Source organism: Silurus meridionalis, chromosome 17, assembly GCF_014805685.1.
Source record: "Silurus meridionalis isolate SWU-2019-XX chromosome 17, ASM1480568v1, whole genome shotgun sequence".
Taxonomy (NCBI): Eukaryota; Metazoa; Chordata; class Actinopteri; order Siluriformes; family Siluridae; genus Silurus; species Silurus meridionalis.
The window spans coordinates 5,905,246-5,923,610 of record NC_060900.1 but is presented as its reverse complement, the minus strand read 5'-3'; the positions used below and the strand labels follow the sequence as shown (position 1 = coordinate 5,923,610).

The 18,365-nt window shown below is 37.6% G+C and overlaps 2 protein-coding genes across 3 annotated transcripts; one reads left to right on the top strand and one right to left on the bottom strand.

Moving 5' to 3' along the window:
• Nucleotides 1-470: 470 nt before the first annotated feature.
• Nucleotides 471-9,885, top strand: pabpc1l (poly(A) binding protein, cytoplasmic 1-like). 2 transcript variants are annotated; one of them, XM_046870309.1, is made up of 16 exons: nucleotides 471-623; nucleotides 2,243-2,445; nucleotides 3,123-3,316; nucleotides 4,219-4,334; nucleotides 5,480-5,619; nucleotides 5,770-5,864; nucleotides 5,947-6,084; nucleotides 6,184-6,279; nucleotides 6,368-6,634; nucleotides 6,709-6,790; nucleotides 6,944-7,057; nucleotides 7,513-7,649; nucleotides 8,279-8,387; nucleotides 8,512-8,642; nucleotides 8,751-8,828; nucleotides 9,593-9,885. In XM_046870309.1, the coding sequence occupies exons 2-15, from the start codon at nucleotides 2,253-2,255 to the stop codon at nucleotides 8,811-8,813; spliced, it is 1,875 nt and encodes a 624-aa protein (XP_046726265.1). In that variant the 5' UTR covers nucleotides 471-623; nucleotides 2,243-2,252; the 3' UTR covers nucleotides 8,814-8,828; nucleotides 9,593-9,885. The 2 variants fall into 2 exon arrangements, with proteins under 2 accessions (XP_046726265.1, XP_046726266.1); XM_046870310.1 differs by lacking the exon at nucleotides 471-623 and adding an exon at nucleotides 1,579-1,713.
• A 504-nt stretch (nucleotides 9,886-10,389) lies between these two features.
• fmodb (fibromodulin b) lies at nucleotides 10,390-14,163 on the bottom strand. Its single transcript, XM_046871793.1, has 4 exons — nucleotides 14,125-14,163; nucleotides 12,565-12,981; nucleotides 11,159-11,690; nucleotides 10,390-10,903 (listed from the first exon to the last, which is right to left on the bottom strand). The coding sequence occupies exons 2-4, from the start codon at nucleotides 12,958-12,960 to the stop codon at nucleotides 10,752-10,754; spliced, it is 1,080 nt and encodes a 359-aa protein (XP_046727749.1). The 5' UTR covers nucleotides 12,961-12,981; nucleotides 14,125-14,163; the 3' UTR covers nucleotides 10,390-10,751.
• Nucleotides 14,164-18,365: the final 4,202 nt, after the last annotated feature.

Here is an 18,365-nt window from a genome sequence, read left to right as displayed (position 1 = left end):
AGGGAAGGGGCTTTGATAAATTTCAGAATGCACACATATAAGGGAAATAAAGGCCTGCTGAGACTCGACATCCTTTTCCGCAATCTCTGACGTTCGCTACAATATAATGCTGAATCCTAAACCCCAACGTGCTCACTTTAAGAGTGCACTTTGTAGGATATGTAGCAATGGCCTCTACAGTCTTCGTTAGTGCACTGCGTTATTCAAAAATATGCCGGTTGAAATACGGCCAATTTTGCCTCGTCGCCTATTGAAGGCAACTACAGTCTGCCCTCTGGTGGAACATTATGTCTTTCATTCACACACTTAATTTTTTTTAGTTAAAATCACGACAATTGCATACTTTTTTTATTTGATTTTTATCCAGTGAATTAAAGTTTATACATATCCGCAACGCCGCCGTTCACATGCTATTAACTGCCAGTAACTATTTAACGTCGTGGACCAATATTCTCAATTGCGGCGATTTTTTAATTAACTGGCAGTAACGCGGCCGCGCATTGATATGACAGGTGTGCCGAGACTTTATTCAAACGAAAAGGGTTCCGGTAGAATTGCCGCCGCTCTGAAGACGAGGCAGGAGCTTCAGTACCGTTCGTGTTTCTCTCACAGGGGGGAAAAAGGTGATTTATTAAAGACAAGCACAAAATTCGCATCTTGTACTGGCTAAATATGATCAGAAAGTGATTTTATAGCCATGGTCGGGTATAGCATGGCTACTTGCATTAGCCTAATACAATTCGGGAAGGTTTATATAATCTAGTTTTTCGTTTCAAGTACGTCTTTTTTTTGTCAAAGTTTCACATTATTTTATATATTCTTTTAATTTATCAAAAGTAAGAAATATCAAATATTTTCATTTCTTTTTATTTATTGGCGCGAAGTCATACTTGTCGATCCCATAGCTAACTGAAAGTAGCTTTAAAATGGCCGCCTGACACTGACTAGCTACAAACTTTATTTTTTTAAATAAAAATAAAAAAAGAGGCGAGTCCTAATTGCTGTGTATTTGGTGGATTAATTAAGGAGGCGTGATAATAAGGTGTAAATAGTATTTTAAGCTTGTGAAAGTAAAAGATTTCTGTAAGAGGATCACTAAGGTAAGGTACCTGACGATGGTTTCCTGCGCATGCGCAGGACATTTGCACTTGCACGTTTCCGGTTAGCTAATGCGCACATTCAAAACATTGACAGGAGACGCTTTATACACAGCGATACTGCGATTAAACGTGTCAAAACTGGCACCATGTCGTTCATGCTCTTTTAGACTAAGAGCAAACCCGCTATCGGAGTATTTAGTGTTTATATTTCCGAAAAACAAAGCACACCGTGTATACTGACTAGCAACTCGTGCATTCAAAAAAAAAAAAAATCTAATCAACAAAGCATGAATTAAAATTTATTATTAATTAGTGAAAAAAGGGCAGGTTAGGCTAGAATTGAATTGCGTGCACCTTCTTGGTTATTCGTGACCACAATTAATTGTGGTCATGACCTTCCCGGTTACCATAGCAACGACCCAAACAGGATTTTTTAAACAGCGTGTGACTTACCGACCATTTGCCAAACACAAACTGAACACCATCCACGTCGGATGTGTAAATGTTTCTGCCGTTTCGATAAGGAACTCATTGTATATGCTTTCGTGTAGACTCACACGGTTTCAACTTTGGTACAATCCCCTTTAATTAACGGCTGAATACGGTAGTTTAGGTAAGCGGTTCATGTTCTCAGTAAGAAGTCTCAATGTCTGATTTAAGGGTTTCGGCAATTGCACGTTATCAAGTTTTAACTTTCAGAAAGAACTGCTCTGTTTTGTGTTAGTCAATTTGTTTTGAAAGCTCAGAAATGCTTTAGGACCAGACGTGTGCAGTATCATCACAACATTCCTTCAGAGGGTCTATATGTTATCACTTATCACATTTTATTGCTTGCAGTTTATAGTTTTTATACTGAAGGATTTTTTCCTCTCATGAGACTGATGTAGCCCAAAGACATGCAGGTTTTTTTTTGCTTCCTGATTGTCATCATTGCATCTGAAAATAGAACAGAAAAGAATGTACAATCACCTGCATCAACAGTTCCATGTGTCACCGTTTCTCTCTCTCACACGCACACACACACACGCACGTGCACACATTGTTTTATCAATCACAAGTAACAAGCATCACTGTACAGTGTGTCAACTTTTGCTTTGTTGAGGTGTCTGGCCTTTAAGATATGTGTGTGTAAACCATTGCAGAGCTTGCAGGATGAACAGCAGTGGGCCGGTGTACCCTTTGGCCTCGCTCTACGTCGGTGACTTGCATCCTGATGTTACAGAGGCCATGCTCTATCAAAAGTTCTCTCCTGCGGGGCCCATCATGTCCATCCGTGTGTGCCGGGACATAATTACCCGCAGGTCCCTCGGTTATGCCTACATCAATTACCAGCAGCCTGCTGATGGTGAGCACTAGCACGTCCTGCTTAATGTATTCCTTCAGTTATTATTTTCTCTCTCTCTCTCTCTCTCTCTCTCTCTCTCTCTCTCTCTCTCTCTCATATAATATATAATTATTATACACACACCCACCCATGTTTATAACAAAAGCAAATTGAAACAAAAGGGCCAAGCACCTAATTATGCTGGTTTTCTTATTTTTGAGAACTTTAGTTAAACAAATGCATTGTACGTATTGTCATAAGCTCAGTGTTTCTCTGAGCCTGACTGTAATTCAGTTTGCAGAAATGCACTAAAATATAGGTAATATCTATAGTTGTGGTCCACAGTTCCATACTCTGTTGCCAAATAATGTAGGTATTTGTATTGTCTGTAAATTTTAATCTGCATTTTGAAAACTTAAACATTGACAACCATTCAGTGAACAGCTTGATTAATTGTGCAATCATAAGACTATACCAACCATTTAGACCTTATTTTTAAATCGTGTTGCCTTAATATCGCAAACACGGCACTGCAAGAACTAATCCCTCTGATTAGCTCTTTAGGTTTTGCTGGATGAAACGTCAACACTCATGTCCCATATCTAAAATGCCTAATCGTTGAGATGAAACCATTATAAAATCAAGGTCAATAGTTTGAAGATGAACCGGTCAAGAGCAATTGTGCTGTTCTGTTCCAGCGGAATGTGCACTGGACACGATGAACTATGAAGTGATAAAGGGTCGTCCAATCAGAATCATGTGGTCGCAGCGAGACCCTTGTCTGAGGAAGTCTGGAGTGGGGAACATCTTCATCAAGAACATGGATGAGTCTATTGACAACAAGGCACTTTACGACACCTTCTCTGCCTTTGGAAACATTTTGTCATGTAAGGTCAGCATCAAAAAATTTTAAGTAAGATTTGCTCAGGTAAACACTAAGGGTCATTTAGTAAGTAAACCTTTTATTGTTGCTTTTTCGTCTTTGCAGACTTTTTATTATTATTATTATTATATATATAACTGAATAACTCTTTCCAAATTCAGCTTACAAAGTGGATACTGAAATCCTTTGGTGTAAATTGGAATGCTGGGTGCATGCCAGTTTTCTCTGTCTGACATAATTGCACAAGCTCATTAATGCTTTTGTGGCTAAATGATCAAAGCCCAAGTCATGCTCCAATATTAAGTGGGAAGTCTTCCCAAAAGAGTAGAGGCTGTATTTGTTTGGACCAGCTCCATATTACTATTTGTGTTTGAAATAGGATAAGCATGTATTGGTCATATAATGAGCGCCATATGATAGCCAGTTTAACCTTTACATTGTGGAACTTACAGCAATGGTATCTACTACTGGGGATTGTACTGTAATGTCTGACTGCTTTTAGCATAGAATACAAAGAACACCAGGGCAAGCATACAGAATGCATCATGCCTCATGAAAATGATGGAAACAGGTTAAAACTGTTAGTGTGGACAGAAGAAAAAGCTCTTTATATTTACCCAGGTTTGTATAAACTAGGCTTAGTGGCTTCAGTCTCTGTAAAGCATCTTCATAATAAACAATAAGGACTTCTGTGTTTTCTGAAAAAGAAACATTCCTGCGCCCCAGTGTCATTTGTTTGAAGTTTTTGGCAGTCTAAAGACTTCTAACCTTATTACATAGCTGCTATTGGTGCTTTAAATGTAACCATATACATTAGTGGTCAAATTATTGCAGTATCCTAGTGAAGAAATCTGGTGGTGTGTTTTTCTGTTTGTTTTTTATGCAATTTGTAGTAATCTGTTCCTTGATAGGTGGTATGTGACGAAAATGGCTCGAAAGGTTACGGATTCGTGCACTTTGAGACACAGGAGGCAGCGAAACGCGCCATTGAAACCATGAACGGCATGCTCCTGAATGATCGCAAGGTGTAAGTGGCAAGCCTATGCACTTCAGTCTACTTGTACACCAGGCACTTCCTTTATTCAGAATTTACAGATGTGCACATTAGGTGACATCAGGTTCTCAAAATGAACTCATTAGATGAGCATGTAGCTTGCACATATTTATATATAAAATCTGTCACATTTTCCTGGCATCCTGACTCAGAATTCTGTATTATTGTTTTATTTTTTCTTTTGTATACATAGGAGTTTGTCACTAACCAAATTCCTTGTGTAATAAATTTTGGCAATAAAGCCCATTCTAATTCGGTGGTTGCAAAATTCACTACATAGTAAAAATCGTATCAGGGTTCAAATATAAAATAAATACCTCCTCAACTTGCTGAATGAAAAATGCAAGCCTTGACTGCAGCATGGTTCGGTTAAAATATTGTACGTTTTACAAATGGAGAGAATATTTTGGTATTTATAATTTGTACCAAATAGTCGCAGAAGTATTTGGTGACCGCTGACACATGGGTAATGTGTGAGCCTACAGTTTGAATTTACCATAACTTAATTGCTTTAGACGGCCTACATCTTATTCTTTTGTCTGAACAGTGATGCAATGTATACGGAATTAAAATGTTCATCTGGATAGGCTTGTAAATAGTTTTTAAAAATTTTTATAAATTGTTTTGTAAATCCGGTTTATCCTATTTTTAGCCCAAACCCAGATTGTGTTTTTATAGGTTTGTAGAATTTTGGTGTTAATTATAACAAGAACCAAAATCACCTAAAGGTTTTGAAATGCCAGTGAATCTCCACATAAGCATTTCTTAACCTCAGGAAATGGGCAGGTAAAGAGCTGGAAAGCAGTCCAGGCCCAGTCTGCTTTTTGCGGAATACAAGTCCGCTGTCCACATGTAGGTCAGTGCACATGGGGAAAGCGTTTGCTGCAGGGCTTAAGCTATAATAGTGGCGTGTCTGTGATTGTCAGGATGTGTTTCAGACTTTCAGCAAGTTTGTGGAAGTTAATTTAGGTGTAAACTGCCTTTGGTGCTTTTGTGTACTGTAGGATACTCCAGAGCTGTATTTTATAAAAAAAAAAAAAAAACTTTAGCCATATCTTACCTTTCTCATTGCATGTTCTGTTGTTTTTTCTCTGCATGTTTCTGGATTTGGCTTAAAGTTTTGTTGGACATTTTAAATCTCGTAAAGAGCGGGAGGCAGAGTTTGGTGCAAAGGCCATGGAGTTTACCAATGTTTACATCAAGAACTTTGGAGAAGATTTTGACAGTGAGAAACTGCGCAATATCTTCTCCGAGTTTGGTAAGAAAATCCTCACGCTGCTTTCAGTATGATGTGGCAGATATGTTGAAGAATCCCTGTTACACTTGCATTAAATTTGCTGCATCACTTTGTATCAGAAGGCCAGAATGAATTAGACTTTATCTCTGATTTCGCTTCTGTGATTCACAGGTAGGACCCTGAGTGTTCGTGTGATGACTGATGAAAAGGGGCATTCTCGTGGCTTTGGCTTTGTGAACTATGAAAACCATGAGGATGCACAGAAAGTAAGCAGCTGTTGTGTGAATGCCCCTAACCTTGTTGAAAGACAAGCTTGGTTACCTAGACTACCAGACTTTTTTTTTGCAGGCTGTAGCTGAAATGAATGGAAAGGAGCTGAACGGACGAGTTCTGTATGTGGGCCGGGCTCAGAAGAGACTGGAGAGACAGTCCGAGCTCAAACGCAAGTTTGAGCAAATCAAGCAAGAACGCTTAAACCGATACCAGGTAAACACATCACTGTGTGAACATAAGTCTGGATGCTACCATATCACACTGTTACTTTTACTTCAGTAATATGACAATGCTAGGTTTTGTTTTGTTGAGGGGGTAAATCTGTACGTGAAGAATCTGGATGATGGAATTGATGATGACAAACTAAGAAAAGAGTTTGCCCCGTATGGCATGATCACCAGTGCTAAGGTATCGAAATTGTTATAAACCAAATTAGTGGTGTAGCAATAATTAAGTTGTTTAAAGGAATTAAACACAATTATGTGCTTTGGTTCAGGTGATGACTGAGGGAGGTCACAGCAAGGGCTTTGGATTTGTTTGCTTCTCCTCTCCTGAGGAAGCTACTAAAGCTGTGACTGAAATGAATGGCCGGATCGTCAGCACTAAGCCGCTGTATGTGGCCTTGGCCCAAAGAAAGGAGGAGCGCAAAGCCATTCTCACCAACCAGTACATGCAGAGATTGGCTAGTGTGAGAGCCATTCCTGGCCCTGCAATGCCTGCTTACCAGCAGAGTACTGGCTACTACATGCCCTCCATACCTCAGGTGTGTGTTGGGAGTAAGTGTTTGAGTTCTCATATCTGCTTAAACTAAACTATTGATTATTCCCCCCTTAATAGCCCCAGGGACGTGCCTACTTCAACGCTGTACCAAATTTACGACCTGCACCACGCTTTGCTGCCCAAGCCACTCGACCACAGGGTAGGCAGATAACTGTCCTTAGTAATCATAAGCTATTACGTTGTATTTTCCGACCAAAAGTAGGGTTTGTGTTTTAGATAAATATAATTTTTTAAAATGTATAAAGGGTATAAACAGTTGTTCTGACATGTGCTCTCTGATTGCCCATGCTAGCTCCTTACTCATCTCAGACACTGAGGCCGGCGATGCCACGCAGGACCTCCACTCCTATCAGCACTGTGCGCCAGGCCTCTACGCAGGTCCCAGGTGTGAACACTCAAAGAATGGGTAAGCAGTGAGGTTTGGGGTTGCAGCAAATCAAAACATTTATTTTTTATTTTTGCGATGTTTCAGTAAAATGTTTGGGCTTTTTTTTTTTTTTCCTGTGATTGCATGTATTTGAGCTGTACTCGTATTTTTGCATTATTTGGCATAAATCAAGGTTGTGATTAGGATTGCGGGCATTCCTTTTTAACTTGTCATTTCCGTTTAAAAAAAAAAGCCACGGACCCTATACTGAACTGCTACAGCACAATAGGGGCATTACCTGAACTTTATCTATTTTAATAGTCATGGTTAAATAAATTCAGAGATCTCAAATAGTAACACACGGATTATGGCAGTGTAGGCAAAACCCACTGACAAACACGCTGTTAGAAATCCATTTTTTGTTTATTATACTGGTCTGTATTGTACCTTGGGGTTAAAAAAAAAATAATAATAATAATCTTGTCTCTGTGCAGCTCACATCGGGACTCAGACAGCAGGTGGGAGAACCGCTGGTGGACCTATGATGAGGGGTGTCAGTCAATACAAATACTCAAGTGGGGTTCGAAATGTTCAGCAGGTCATCACTGTACCAGCTCTAGTTCCACAACAGGTATGCATCTGTGCGTGCAGTGTGTCCAGATCACAAAGTTGTCTTTTTTTTATTTTATTTTTTTTAAACAATTAAAAAGGTAAGTATGGCTGTTGAAGGGTTTTTCATTTGTAATAGGGCTGATTTAGTTTAAATGCAATAAGATTTTTATGAATCTGATAGAATAGTAATATTTCCTAACACTTAATATTAGTTATATATACTAATTATAATATTGATATACTATAATTTTAGTAGTTATTAGTAAAAGCAGAGGTTTTGTGCGTGTTTGACACCTTCGGTTTTATTTAGTTTGTTTCACCTGTGTCAAATTCTTTTTCTCTCCAACCTGCGAGTTTTGCACAAGTTCAGCCCTCGCAACCCAATGCTTGTTTTTTTTGTTTTTTATTTACTCTTTCAAATTGGCTAGAGTGTATTATAGGGCTGAAAAATCGCTTTGAGATTTAAGTGTATCACTGTGTAATGTAACGTTTCAAAAATCCAAATCGGATGATCAGGAATGGCAGAAACAAAGGACAAGGAATTGTGATGCTGTGAACTTTCTTCTAAAGTGCCCTTGGATTGCCTAAGAGGGTCACTAATTTTTCAGCCTTATTTTGTCTAAAAACACCTAAACTTTTATTTTCTAGCTGGTGCCTTCTTCAGTTATGGAGCCTGCAGTTCATATAAAAGGCCAGGAACCCCTTACTCCATCCATGTTGGCAGCTGCACCCCTTTTGGAACAGAAGCAACTACTGGGTACTTTTCTTTTTGCACACAAGCTTAATGTAATGTTTTGTGCTGTGTTGGTTAGGAGTGATATATCCTTGGCTGTATCCTAGGAAGGTCCTGTGTTTTTATTTTTGTTTTTTTATTTGTGCAGGTGAACGTTTGTATCCTCTGATCCAGGCACTTCATCCTAACCTTGCTGGTAAGATCACCGGTATGCTGCTCGAAATAGACAACTCTGAACTTCTGCACATGCTCGAGTCTCCAGAGTCATTGCATGCTAAGGTACTCCTCACTGACAAGAGTGAAGCCCTAATTTAGAAAAATGGCAACTTCGTGAATACACCAAGGAATAACATTCACACACTTCCTGTTTATCTACAACGTATTTAGGTTGAGGAGGCAGTGGCTGTTCTTCAAGCTCATCAAGCAAAGGAAGCCTCACCTAAGAAATAAGGGATGCTTATGCAGGTAAAATCTCACAGAAGCACACTGAACAAAAATATTTAACATGTATACACAGATAATTAGACTTTGATTACTTCAAATTGGAATCTGGGCAGAAAATTGATGAGACGCTGTGGGCTCTGTTTTCTGATTTCACTGTTTGAATACAGGGGAAACCCTGACCTGATTTTATATATTCTAAAAGTGGATAAAAAAAACCTGATTCCTAGCAGCAACACAAGTAACTATCATAATGTTAGCTTGCACTGTTGCATGTTTGCTTATCTTTGGTCCAGCAATCCTCTTCAGTACCTATATGGGCTGGGATCAGTAAACAAAAAATTAGAATCTGGTCAGGTAATGACACTGATTATAAAACACAGTATTTTATTTTACTATGGATTTTCAAGAATTAAAATGGGAAATGCTCTTCAGCTAAATTTACACTGCTAGGTAAATGATTATTATTATTTATTTAAAAAAAAAGTAATGCTAAACTGTGCTGTAGCCTGCAGTGAAGGTTCATATTCTTTAGTAACTTAGCATTGGTATGTAACTACATTTAAGTCTTTATGTGGCATGAAAGTGACATTTACTGCCACTCTGTTCGGCTATATACAAATAAATTGTAGTACTTGTACTATAGTGTAAAGTATCACCCTGTTATTAAAAACTATTACTTTTAATGATATATAATGTATGTATATGTTGCCATACAATTTTTTAAAAGTAGGCTATAAGTGCTATATGTTGTGATCTTTACTAATGCTTTCATTTATGTATTGCAGGCCTGTTCTTTAAAGGTCCATGGGTTTTGCTGAAGAAGAAAAAGGGGTATAATAAGTTAAGACAAAATTATTTGTGGGGGAGATTAGTGTAAACACTTCTAAGGCATTGGCACACGTGAGGGTAGTTTTTGCTCCTGCCAGTACTGCATTGCACAGTTATGTTAATAGTAAGTTTTGTTATATAAAAGAAGTAAGGAAAAGGGAAATACATTTTCCAAAAAAAAAAAACTGTAAAAAATTTAAAGTGGAAAAAAAACTCTGTTGTGCATTAAAATGTATTGGCTTGCCCAAAACCAAATTGTCCTCGTCTTTTTATATTGATGGTTTTGGGGTAAATGCGATGTAATCGGTCGTGAGGGTTACTGAGTCATGAAACTGCTTAGTGAAATTCACAAGTGAACACTGATGTGACTTTCCCTCTGGGATGAATGAAGTGTGCTATCTATTAAATCTGAAATGCCAAAACTAATTTCTACAGCCTGAAGACTGATGCTTGTTTGAGTGAAGTTTTCACATTGAGATTTGATTTTCTTGTCGGAGGAGTGCATTTAACAGGTTATTAACCTGAACAGGTTTATTTGGAAACTGGTTACATGTTTGCTATTAATTAATTAAAATTTTGCGGGAATTCATTTATTTCAGTTCCCTTAACATTAGTTTAGGGAAAGATAATGAAAGGCCAATAATCTCTTCACACAATTGTGTTAAGCCGATTTTATTTTGTACAATAGCATTTATGTCACATTACAGCACAGTGAAACACTTTCATCTCACTGGTGCTTTATGTAAAAAAAAAAAAAAAAAAGTAATTGCATTTGATCATCTCATGATCACCAGTGTGAGACGGGTCTCACTTCCTTTTAACACACTTGTTGAGCAAGAAAGGAAACCACGCATATCCGAGTTCGCTCTGTGTGGGCTTTCGCATGATTTCCCACTAAATGTGTTGAAGTGTCAAGTACGACTGCTATAGTAAATTCCCATGAGTATATTTACAAAGAGGTTATATTCATGCATTAGTTGCTTAATACTTAGTTTGTGTATTTATGCCAGTAGCATGACCATCAATAATCATTGTAGGTTACATTCAGCCCTGTTCTTGAATTATGACGGTCATGTTGCCTGGTTGCTGATGTCAGCATGGTGTCTTATTTCATGCCTAAAGGTTGATACTTGTGGCTTTGCGCAGGCAGAGCAGAGCCTCAGGGGGCACATCACGAGGGCTGATCTTGTTTCCCTCCAGCCGCAAAACTTGCAGGTTGGAGTAGTTGTCCACATTTATAACTTGACAGAAGCTGCTGATGGAGAATTCTGAAGAAAGAGGGGAGGGGAAGATAATCAGCATTATAGACGCATGTCAGCAGTTGTAGCCAAATAACTATTATGATGAACAATGTGTATTGTTTACTGGATTCTTATTTATTTATTTATTTTATTACTATTAGTAGTGGCAGCACCTTTTTTCATTTATCGTAAGATTTGTTTGCATTAGGCCAAAATATGAGACTAACTACATAAAAGAGCTTAAGTCCAATGCATTAGACAATTTGCATGTGCTTCTTGTACCTTTGATGCGATTAGCCTGAAGGTAGAGGTTCTGGAGGCTTGTGCTGATGGCTGGAATCTTCTCCAGTTTGTTGTGGGACAGGTCCAGCTCCGTGAGCGTGCTCACATTGAAAGTGTTTGGTGGAACTCCAGCGTCGGTGAGCCGATTGTGTGAGAGGCGCATAAAGCGTAGCTCGGGTCGCTTCTTCACAAAGTCCACAGGCACAGAAGAGATGAGGTTGTTGTCGAGGTACAGCTGACTCAGCTTGGTTGGAAGCTGCTTGGGAACCTTAGACAACTGATTCCCACGCAAATCCAGAAAGCTGAGTGAGGCCAGGGACTCTACAGCACCTCCAAGCTCCTGAATGGCGTTATAATGCAGACGTAAAGCTGTTAGATTATTAATTCCACGCAAGGACCCGGGAGGCACAGTTGTGATGGCGTTGTGGTCCAAACGCAGGTCCTGGAGGGAATGAGGAAGTCCTTCTGGGACCTGCTCAAGTTTGTTGTGCTGCAAGAATAGACGCTCTAGTTTGGGCAGCTTGGCAAAGACCTTAAGAGATGAAGTGTCAGGAAATTTATTAGAAGTGAAAGGAGTGTTGAATTAAAAAAAAATAATACATGAGAGTAAATTCTAACTTTTACTTTCAAATTTTTACTTGAGTAGAATATTTTAATAATGATGGTTTAAAAAGTACAAGGGAATATAAATCTCGAAATAGTTCCTAAATGAAGGAACTCCTTTACAAATAAAAGTGCAATAACAAAAAGGTAAAATAAAAAAGCTACAGTGCATGAATCTAATGTGACATGCGCTTTCGCAGCAGAAAAAGTTATTTATGATGGGAAATCTCAAAAGCAGATTCAGAATTCTGAGTGCCCCCAAAAAGCAAATTTCTATTCAACAGCATTTCTCTTTCAGCTGAGTGCATCACTGCTCTCCAGCTTGGTCCCCCCCCCCCCATCAACTAATCAGAAATCTGTGACGTTTTTTCGTGCTGTGATGGGTTTTTTTTCCCCTTGTTTTATTTTTAGTTATTTTTAACTCAGTAACTGATATGATTTACAATGTAGTTAAGTGCAATACATCAAACAAAATGTACTTAAGTAAAAGTTTAATTGGATTTTAAAAAGGAAGTACTCAAAAAAAAAAAAAAAAAAAAAACTTCCCAATTAGAGTATCATGAGTAAAAAAAAAAAAAATTTTGACACTAAAATTCAGAGGTGGGAAGTAAATTACAAATTTGCCACCATTAAAACTTTTGGAGAGAAACTTGTATTTAGTGGTATTTTATTTTCATCTTGCTGTTTCCTAGAAACCTAACAGATTAAAGGTTTGGTGCAAGTTGATTAGTGTAATGATGAACTGGTCAGTGTCTGGGACAAATTCCTCACTTGTGCCCCTGTGAATAATCTGCAGTTCTGACCTTGCTGCTGATTTTGTCAGATTTCAGCTGGTTCATGTGCAGGATGATCCACACGAGCTCGGTGGCATTGTCAAAAACCCCGTCTGTGATCCCAGTGATGCGGTTGTTCTGCAGGTACACGTACTTCATGCGTGAGGGCACGAAGGGCACGTGCTGTAGGTTGCGGTTGTGACAGTACATGGCGTTAGGGTAGGCCGGAGGGCACTCGCACTCCAGGGGGCAGTCTTGTGCTTCAGTGTCATGTTGAGCTTGAAGGGACGCGTAGTAGTCACCATGATTCGAGACGTATCTGTATCTGTAGGATCGACTGCGCAAGTAGTTAAGCCAGGAGATCGAGTCACTTTGGGCGAAGGAGAAATGCACAAGCCCCGCCCACAGCAAAAACTTAATCCACATGGTCCCTAAATTGTTTTTTGTCTGGGGGAAGAAAAAAAAGATTGCATTTAATCAAAATGTGCATGCACATTTACGAAGATCATTTGGTCTCTATACTGCAGCACATTGGCATTCTGAGATGCAATTTATTTGGAATAATTTAACATGGTGTGGTTGGGTGGAAAAAACCTACTTAGCTGCTAGTTACCCGTTTATTTTTATTTTCTAGCCTGCATGTTATGCTACGATCCTTTGTGTATTATCTGTAGAATAAAACTTTCAATTCTGCTCTGTAATAATTGAAGCTCTGGTCAGAACAGAACTCCATACATGGGGTTTCGTACAAATATGTTCATGTCTGGACAGGCAGGATAAGCTCTAATTCCTTTGCTCTGGTTGAGGGTTTTTTTTTGTATTGTATTCCAGACCCTGAGTGTTTTTTGGCCTCAGGGTGTTTTTTCTGATACAGGTGTGCCGAGCGATTATTCCAGTTCCAGAATTCTGCCCAAAAGCGATACAACATCCATCGGATGGCAAAACACATTTCCTTTAAAATTGCAGTGTAATGATCTTTAGCCGCTGTAAAATAAGTAAGAATTTTTTTCTTAGTTTTTTTTTTTTTAAGAAATTATTTATTTTCCTCTTATACCACAGCAATCGGCGATCTTCTGCAAATTTCATGTATTCACTTACAGTATAACAGCTATTGTTCTCTCACGAGCCTTTGGTTTTTTTTTTTTTCTCTGCTGAAAACTAAAAACAATGTCACTTAACTAAGAAACGTTGATTTTTGCTTTAACGGAAAATTAAACGGGTGCACGCCACGTCTTTCACAGAAACCATACAAATTCGTTCATGTGGAACGTCCACCACATCAAAGCTCTGTGAGGTGTTACTGTAGAAGTGATATAAACAGTGTAGCAGCAACTGGTGCTGAGGTATAATCTCATCTTTATTATAAACACCATGGCTCCATTAATGAAAAGCATCAAACATTGCTTTTCAGCTACACGTCCGTCAATGTATATGTGAAGATCGATTTTTATCCATTTTATATACACATAAAGAAAGAGAGGTGTAGCGAGAGAGAGAGAGAGAGAGAGAGAGAGAGAGAGAGATTTATGCAATATCTAATGACTTGAAGAGCATTTTGAAGGAAAAACTAGACAAATGGTTTGCACCTACCTCTAATCACAGGGGCTGTGGTTTCTGTCTCAATCTCCCCTCGAGTGACTGAACCACAGATGAGAGGAGAGGACTAAGAGGTGGGGAATGAAAAGGGGGTGTAGTGAAGTGACCTGGCATCTCTAAATGCCTCTTTCTAACTGCACATTACGAGAGATAATTACACACACAAACACACGCTTCCATATTGTGTTTTACACCATTGTTTTACACTCGGGTTATTACATTTTATTGTAATCTGTTATCCAATATTTTGTATTGAGAGAAAAATAAGACTAATCTAAAATATAATTAAAAAAATATATATTTATAATGTTTTTATTTTAAACATCAAATATTTTTTCAATATTCATTTCAAATTGTTCGCAGTTAAATTGATTCCAAAAATAATATAATGACGATAATTGAGAAACTTCTTTTATATATATATATATATATGTAATGAAATATAAAAAAAATTATAAAATTATCAATTGTATTTTTTTTATATGCATCACCAATTATTGATTTTTATATGTATATATATATATATATATATATATATATATATATATATATATATATATATATATATATATATATATATATATATATATTTATTTTTTTTTTTTTTTACTTTAGGTAAATGCTTATGTAGCTAACTTTACAGAGCCAGCTGCAAAACTGAAATATTCTGGTTAGAATAAAGGGTTTTACTGTAAAAAATATCAGCATTTCATCCAAAAGAATCTCTGATATTCGAAAATGTAATCATTGTAAAAATAACACATTTTCACAAACAGTGAAAATCAGGGGACTCGCTTCTTTCTTACTTTTCCTCCACTACATTTCAGGGCCCTCCTGGCGTGTAGTGAAGGGCCCCTAAAGTTACATGCCGTTCTTCATTAGGTTGAAAACAGAAATTGCCTTAAATAATAACTTGTAATAAAAAGCTTCATTCTCCTGCATATCATATCAGCTATAAAAATCATCGAGTTACAGTAGTATCGCATTATTCATGAAAAATATTTCCCCTATTTATTTAATTTATTTAGATTTTTTTACATTTGATACTTGAGTGTAATCAAAGCAAGCTTTTTAATTGTAATTATTTAATTGTAATTATTAATAATTTTTTTTGAGTCAGCAGGAGATTTGTACTCCATTCACTAGTGCATCTGGACAGGTTTATGCGAATATCATTTTGCTGTTTGAAACTTGATCTAGAATATACGCGTATGTTTCATATGCAATGGCGAGAGCGAGAGCATGTCAAACTCCTGTAACACACAGACAGCTCACTGTTTCTAATCCCAGGTTGCTGTTTTTATGTCTAGGTAGATTTCCCTTTCGTTTGAATGTGTTCTGCTGCTCTACGTTTGGACTGGGATCCGGGATATGTATTCCTGCCTCACCCCCAGTGTTCTTCAGATAGACTTTGGAGCCATCCTGACCAGGATGAAGCGGTTACTGACTATAGACGAATGATTAATGATGTGAGGGATACCAATGTGCACCACAGTCTGATGATAGTGTATTGGGGAAGCTCATCAACACACGCTTGCACGCCGAAATAAAATAGCCGGTTTTGTGTGTCCCGGAGGCATGTGGATACGAAAGCCATGTGTGTCTGAAGGCAATACATCTGTTCTTTTAACAACCTTCCTCTTCAGCCTGTCAGGTTGGAGACACGAGCCTTATCATTATCCCAGCACATGTGTGTTTGTGTTTATGAGGAATTTGGGAAGGGTCCATGGCGGTGTGTTCACGCATGACTGCCTGGTGTTGAATGCTAATAACCGCACATGCTTCCAATCGGCTCTTGATCCAGCATCTACCTGAACACCAGAAAAAAAATATATACAGTAACGAGGAAATTTAACGAGCACGTGTACCCTCGTCGTTTACTGCCTTCTCGTTTTTTTCTTTTCTCCACCTCATTGTTGTAGTTTATATTTCAATTTCTTTATTCATTTTTTGCGCCACCCCCAACCCCCCTTCTCTCGTGAAATGAAAATTGCTGAAATAAGGTTTTCCTGTACATGGGATTTTACTGGTTAATACTCAGGCTTAATGGCTCACAGACAGACCACTGAGCTCTAGGCAAGGGGGAACATTTATTTTCCAATTAGATTAATGCTTTATCAATGGCCTTACAGTTTCAATGCACATCAAGGCCCACTGTAAAAAAAAAAAAAAAAAAGACAAACAAAAGAGTCTTTATATTTCAACACTCTTGATATTTCAATTCTGAATGTTCGGTAGGTGTTGATTTAGTTTTCTATTCCAGCGAATCTGACAATGAAGATTTAACTCTGTCAGTTAAATCAAAGGTTTCTAATATTAACCTGGATGTTTTACATATTAAACTTTTAATTTAAAAATATGTATATATATTTTTTTTACAAAAAACGATTTACAAATTTTCTGCCAGGACGTTTCTTGTTCATAGAAGGAGTTTTCATTGTTGGTGCTTTCTAATGCTCGAAAAGCAAGAATTAGTGGTGGATGAAATACACAAACCATCTATTTGCGTTAGAATAAAGACAGTAAAATTGGTCCCTTTTAATTTTTCATCTGAAAAGTGAAAAAAGTAATATACCTAATTATTCACAGTGTTATGATTTATTATGGCTATAATGTTCCTATTATCATTTTTGTCACAAGATCTTTAACCAACTCAGTTCAAAAAAAAAAAAAAAAAAGACTTTTTACTTTTAGCACAACAATCTATTGATAGAATGATATTAATCAAACACTGATTGATATTCAAATTATCATGAGCCCAAAGCCTTCTTTTCACCTACTTCAAAAATAATTGCAAATTAGGCCACGGGTGTTGTGAAGTTATAGTCAGAGGTTTCTTATCATTTATTCCTCTCAAAATGTTCTGCTTGCTGTTGAACTGACGCTGAACTGTATGTTGGTGATGCGTAGAAACCACCAAGCGACAATGAAAACAAGTTCAAAACCGAGCGCGCGCTCGACCCTGATTGGTGGATTGCTGCGTAGTTGACCAGTTGAGATTTTATCCTCATAAATAAAATCTAACGATTAACTTCGCAAAATGTAGTTGAGTGAAAAGTACAATATTTGTGAATGTAGTGAAGTTAAAGTAAAAATCTTGACTGAAGTATTTCCATTGCAAAAGTTCAAATACGTGAAAAGGCTACTTGAGTACAGTAACGAATTGCATTTCATTTATTACTGTCCACCACTGGTAAAAATACAGGGCTAAAGTTCATTTTAATGACCGCTATTGGATTAAAGCATTATCATGCCAAGAATTTTTCATTCCACCCCTTGTTTAGAGTCAGAAAGCACGGTCTGATGAGCAGGAAGGCATTGGTAAGTATGGAGCAGTGCTAATCCGTAGGTTGCTATTACGCCAATCCCTGATTGCTGTTTTTAAACCCACATCAAAACTTGATGTGAGGCTGAGCAACTTTCAGTCTGAAAAACGTTCTGCATGAAGTCTGTGCAGATTTGAATGACTTTTAGCCAAATGGCCTAGAGACAAATTTTGAATCATGTCAAAACATAAATGAACAAACAACATGCTGCTGATCTAAAGAGGGGAAAAAAAGAAAAGAAATGCACACTCCTATTCCTGCGACATTTTTTCTGGAACTGACAGCAGCAGCTCACACTTTACTCACGCCAAAGACTACTAAGTAGTAGCGCTTTAGAGTAACACAGCAAGTCAAAACCATAGGCATCCGTCATACAACTATAAATACATCTTACAAACCACACAAAAGGACAAAATGTGGCCAGTGGAAGATGCTTTTCTTTAATCTGTTCTTCTTCTCAGCCATTGCATGGAAAACTGTCTCTGTAGTACACACGCATTTTTGTTTCATGGACTTTATCCATCCTATAACCTACATTTCCCTAGTTGAGTATATTGTAATTTATCTTATAAATAGGTACAAAGTGTCTGCACTTATACTGACATTGCATTAGATTTATTCTATTTTGAAATATATGATTGAATTTTTATTATTTGCCATTAAAACATTTTGGCCTCCTCAGATTACTATAGTAAAATCATTTCAGACTGGCAACCCTGACATTAAGTGTCATATCAAATTCTCCTCAAATGAAAATGCTCATAAGGAATGAGGTCAACATGGTTCCTCCCCAATTCCTGCCTTTATTAGCAATTGATATACTTCCTATTTTTGACCAATAATAATACTTTGGATGATCTATAAAAGATGATAATTTATTAATTAAAGGAAAATGATCTTTCGGAGGGT

Bases quoted from the DNA above. Each gene is read 5' to 3' on its own strand.
- pabpc1l (XM_046870309.1), top strand. From the start codon at position 2,253: ATGAACAGCAGTGGGCCGGTGTACCCTTTGGCCTCGCTCTACGTCGGT. The intron at 4,335-5,479 runs GTAAGTGGCAAG...TTTGGCTTAAAG, and splicing joins CTCCTGAATGATCGCAAGGT to TTTTGTTGGACATTTTAAAT. The intron at 7,058-7,512 runs GTAAGCAGTGAG...GTCTCTGTGCAG, and splicing joins TGTGAACACTCAAAGAATGG to CTCACATCGGGACTCAGACA.
- fmodb (XM_046871793.1), bottom strand. From the start codon at position 12,960: ATGTGGATTAAGTTTTTGCTGTGGGCGGGGCTTGTGCATTTCTCCTTC. The intron at 11,691-12,564 runs GTCAGAACTGCA...TCATCTCTTAAG, and splicing joins CTGACAAAATCAGCAGCAAG to GTCTTTGCCAAGCTGCCCAA. The intron at 10,904-11,158 runs GTACAAGAAGCA...CTCTTTCTTCAG, and splicing joins TCAGGCTAATCGCATCAAAG to AATTCTCCATCAGCAGCTTC.